At 40.1% G+C, this 5,000-nt stretch overlaps 1 protein-coding gene across 1 annotated transcript in view; it reads right to left on the reverse strand.

The window, feature by feature from the left end:
- LOC138060724 (cytosolic Fe-S cluster assembly factor NUBP1 homolog) overlaps positions 1-5,000 on the reverse strand; it is an 11,437-nt gene that overhangs the window by 274 nt on the left and 6,163 nt on the right. Inside the window, exons 9-10 of the mRNA XM_068906583.1 lie at positions 2,041-2,227; positions 1-1,262 (exon numbers count right to left, since the gene is read on the reverse strand). The exon at positions 1-1,262 is cut by the window's left edge and continues 274 nt beyond it. Coding sequence (XP_068762684.1) covers positions 1,222-1,262; positions 2,041-2,227 — 228 coding nt within the window. The 3' untranslated portion in view covers positions 1-1,221. The remainder of the gene's footprint in view (positions 1,263-2,040; positions 2,228-5,000) is intronic.

The raw sequence follows: 5,000 nt of genomic DNA on the forward strand, positions 1-5,000 counted from the left end.
TCTAGGTTTGTTGAGGGACAGAATGTAACTTCCGCGAAGATCATGGGAAAAAGACCGCAGAGAAAACTCAGTTATTTTCCATACACAGAAGCAGAAAAATCATTAAAAAGCAGACTTTTACACAGTAATATGAGGAACTTTTTAATGCGCTTATTGCATAGAGATGTAGAGTTTGACTTTAGTGGTAAGAGGACAGGTAAACTGCAAAAAAATATGAATCTAAGTTTGATACTGTTCCTTTGAAAAGAAATCACGGAAGGACAGTCTTTTCCTACGAGGACAACGGCGAATTTGTCGCAAATTTTCTATAAACTTGCTCAGAAATCAAAATTCTACGTTAACAGCACACACCACGGTGGCAATATGAAGCAGAAAAGAAACAGAAAAAAGTTGGCTTTTAGCTGCTTCTCTTTTTATCGGATGAGAAACAAGGGCTAAAAGGGACACCACTCGAGACCCATTACAAAAAGGACACTCAAACAGAATCCTGTTCTGCACCGTTTTTTGTTGTTACCATCTGCTTTCCGTAGAAGATAATCACTGCTGATTACTATTACTAGTTCTTGACAACATTAAAAGCCGAATAGGAAAGTCTTTTGACAACAGATGGAGAAGTCAGAAATTGATGAAACTGAAACTGATGAGGTAATCGTCCGCATGATATAGACCTGAAAACTGAACTGGTAAAAAGGTATTTACACCATGAGCGAAGTTCTCCATTCCAAGAGCCAAAACCTGAGCCCTAGACAGGGGTTTTCTCCACTCCTCTATCGGAATATGGAACTGACAACCTCCCAGAAATTACTGTTGCAGAAACAACTGATAACCAGGTTCTTCAATAGACGTGTCCAAAAGAATCTGCTCGTCTCTGTGTAAGGTTTTTTGCCTTATTTGTTTTTTTTTGATTGCGTTTATCCTCCAATGATTGGCACATCACAGTCCTCCTTCCTTCGTTATTAGAATGTGTCTCTGTTTAGCTGTCGTTCATATGTTCCATTTACAAAAAAAAGTCACCTTCACAGTCAAGTGATCTGTTTTTTGTCGTCGGATTGAAATTAAAGTAGGCTGGTTATTGACCTGATTGGTCAATCCAGTCCCACTTTTCCATGCTTCCCTCTTTGTTTCGGGCGAATTCAACATCATCCAATCACAGACTTTGTTTAAATCATTGAAGACAGAATCTGTTTTCGAACGATCTGAGGTGATCCTTCCCGGTGCAATTCACTGATCTTCTGATTTATCCGCACAATAGTCTAAAATTTCTACAAAAAAAAAAATTAATAATCATCCCAAATTCACCTGCAAGCAAAGTTCATTTAAATAGTTGAGACAAAAAAGAAAGGTTCGACGGGAAAGACAACACAAAGTTTACGAAAGTTGGGCGGTTTCCAGTTCGCTGAAACTCTTTGAAGAAGTGAATACATACATCTTATTCGATGGTTTAACATATAATGCGCGGATATTTTGCGAGTTGCGTAGTATTATAAATACCAGCAATGAGCAAAATGTCCGCGAGTATTATATGTTAAACCATCGAATAAGAGATTTAGTATTCCACTATACAAAAAGGTGTTATTTTGCTTCAATTTTATTTGGTAAGAGTGTTTCTAAAAAAATGCATCATCTGTCCTTCAGGGCGCTTGCGAACGATGTAAACGGCACAGAAAGCCAGCCAAATGTCCTTTATTTGATTGTATAAACGAAATGACGAGAGACAAGCGATGACAAGCTAAATTCTCGGGCTTTGTATCGTGTTGAAAACAATTTCGTTCATCGAAAACTCCAGTTCCGTCCGTATTTGCTCTGTTCTACAGTGTAATACCGTCTCATATTTTGCGCGTTCTCTTGACCAAATATGGTAAAATGACGTAATAGTGGAATAATAAATACATCTAATTCGATGGTTTGACTTATAATACACGCGGATATTTTGCGAGTTGCGTAGTATTTTTCCGAGACCCGAAGAAGCAATAAGCAAAATTGTCTCCGAGTATTATATGTTAAACCACAAAATAAGAGATATACACTAAGCCTGCATACTTTGAATTATTTGCTTGTAAGCGTCAGCGGCTGGTGATTCCGGAACCTCAGACAAAAATGACTTTCCTTCATCACAGCAGCGTCCTATCCGAGGATCGAGGGGTACTTGGCCAAGGAAAGCTACTTCCATCTCGGCCGCCATTTTTACTGCCCCGCCTGTGGTTGGTGGGAAGATCTTTGACTCTTTCTGCGGTGAGAGAAAAAGAAGCGGTTTCTTGCATGATGTGAATGAAAAGAATTCGAATTGTTAATGCTAAAATCAATTACAACTACACCCCTAATTTCATGAGATCTCAAGAAAAATGCACAGCGGTTTTTAATTTAGTCTCGTGAAACCAAATATGTTAATTGCAACGCGACGAAGCAATCAGAACCCTAAAGCCAAGATTCAATATGTCGTGGTGTCACTGTCTGCCGACAGTCCCAGATTTTGTCGAGAAACTGTCGAGGGGTGGAGAGACACTGGAGTGAAGAAATTTACAGTACTGGATTACCGAAATAAATGAGAATGCCCTCTGTCTCAGCCAATCAGTATTTAGTAATTTTGCCCTCTGTGTTTGTAAACGCTATTACACCAAGCAGCAGCCTACCGTTTGCCGTATTAGATAAACTTCCATGCTAATTCTCATGAAGAAGTCCTCCTGTCTCCTGAATTGTCGCCGACCATTGCAGAAATACAGAAGCGTCGGGGATGTCTATGATTTCCTTTTTTCAGCAGTAGCCGGTAAAATTTGACCACCGGTGAAATCCCCGTATCTATGAAAACGTGGCTTTGAGTGCGGGAAAATAGTCTAAGCGCACGCAAGCAGCCATTAGTTTTGGTTTTGCTTATCATTACTTCGAACAGTGGCGCAAGAATTTTAAGTAAATCATTGAGCATATACGTCGCAGCAATTTTAATTGTGCACATGAATTTAAGAATTCCACTCGTTTTGCCCGGGGAGGGCAAAGGGGAGTCAGGGTGGTTTAGTGGTCATCAATCGTGCCTCCCACCTCTGTGACCCAGGTTCAACTCTGGCCTCGGGTCGCATGTGGGCTGAGTTTCAGTCGATCTCAACCTGACTCCGAGGGTTTTTCTCTGGGTACTCCGGTTTTCCTCCCTCCTCAAAATCGACTCCCAGTCAATTACATCTGGCTGGGTTTGCGGTGCTCCGAGATCACACGTACAGTGGATCGTACAGCGGCAGCCGTGAGCGCCTTCACATGCATTCGGTCTGATCCTGTTGAGCCGGTTGATCCTGAAAAGCCCTTGTAGGAAGCGGTCAACTAAGCGCACATTTACATTTAGCTTATTCGCCCGAACTAAGAGCCCGCTCGCTGGGAATGAAAGTCCTTTCGCCCAAATTGAGAAAGTGTTTGCACGGAGCCGTCTTTTCTACGTACACTGATAAACTTTAATTTGTTCTTTCTTCTATTATCGAACACAGATTATGTGTCACGTATTCTAATGGAAAAATAGTTGAAATTCAAGGAAACATTTCGCTGGTCTGCATATGTATATGGATGAACTTGGTTTGCTGTTTGTTCTTTTATTACGTATTGGGCAAACGGACTCAGCTTATTTCGGGCGAAAGGACCTGCTTCTGTATTTATTCTCGGGAGCGGGCTTGGCATAGTATTGAGAGCAAATGTGTCACTGTAAAATCTACTATTTCACCAACATGGACACAAAACAACGAACATTCGCTTATAAAAATTTGCTCCGGTTTCCTTGTTCCCGAAATTACTTTCAAACTTGTTCTCAGCTTTTTTGATCCCTAAAATTGTTTTTGTTTCCGTTGTTCCCTAAGATATTTTGTCATTGCTCGCCTGTTCTCCAGTTCAAATTAGCCATTTTACCTCGTTCCCCAAAGCCCCTGGGAGGGACTCGCTTATCCAAACGCTAACACTCGCGGAAGGGCATTGATACGACGCAGTCAACACTTACCACAACGCTAAAAAGAAACTACACGGAATTACACCCTCGCCTTCGATGCCCAGACTCGGGGGCATAAATGGGTTACGCTTAAAGATTCTCTACTTAGCCACGATAATTTTTCCCCATATATTCCAGTTTTCCCCTCTCGTCTAAAACCAACAATCGATATGATCGGCTTTGATTTGGTTTGATTTAAATTGCATTTACAGTATCTGCAGTAAGTAGTGCACTTATTCTTGGTTAGATAAGTTTGAAATAAGCTGATGACAAAGTCCAACAATCTGCAACATTTGTATTTGAAAAAATGTTGAACTTTGTGTTATGTGCCTCTTGAGAAAGGAAAACGATTGATCAACACTGTTCATGAACTAATAGACCCATTGCATAAATGGCGATGAAATTTGAATAACAAAACGCATCCTAAGCCTCACACCTACGCGAAAAAACCTTTGTTTATAAAGCATTAAGACGAGGCTTAAGATGTATAAGTATTGTTATTCAAATTTCAGCGAAATTTATGCAATGAGTCTATGTGACTTGTTGAACACCTTACTTCAGCCTTTAAAGGGGCTAGGTCACGCAATTTTAGGCAATTTCAGCACTGATCGAATGGTCATAGAATTAACTAAAATATCAAAATAACTGTTCAAAACTTAATTATAGAAGAACTCTAACAAAACACAGGTTAGCCAAGAAGGGACATGGACGGACAAAACTGGAGAGGATTGAAATGGATTGAATTTGGGTAAATTTGAAAAAAGGTGGGCCGACGTTTTTCAAATTCCAGTCTATATCAAAATGTCATTTACACAGCTGGAAAATCATTCTCAGTTGTTATGTGGCCGTGATTTTGCAAATGAAAGACTCTTGCTCTGTCAATTTGACGTTTAGAGCTCATAATTAACAAAATTAAACAAAACTACCTAAAATAGCGTGACCTATCCCCTTTAATACCACAGGGGAGACAGTTCAACATTTATCGAACGAGTAATGTGTCACCGGCCTCAAGCAATGATGATGATGATGATGATGGTTATTAAAT

The sequence above is a fragment of the Montipora capricornis genome, chromosome 8, assembly GCF_036669925.1.
Source record: "Montipora capricornis isolate CH-2021 chromosome 8, ASM3666992v2, whole genome shotgun sequence".
Lineage (NCBI taxonomy): Eukaryota > Metazoa > Cnidaria > Anthozoa > Scleractinia > Acroporidae > Montipora > Montipora capricornis.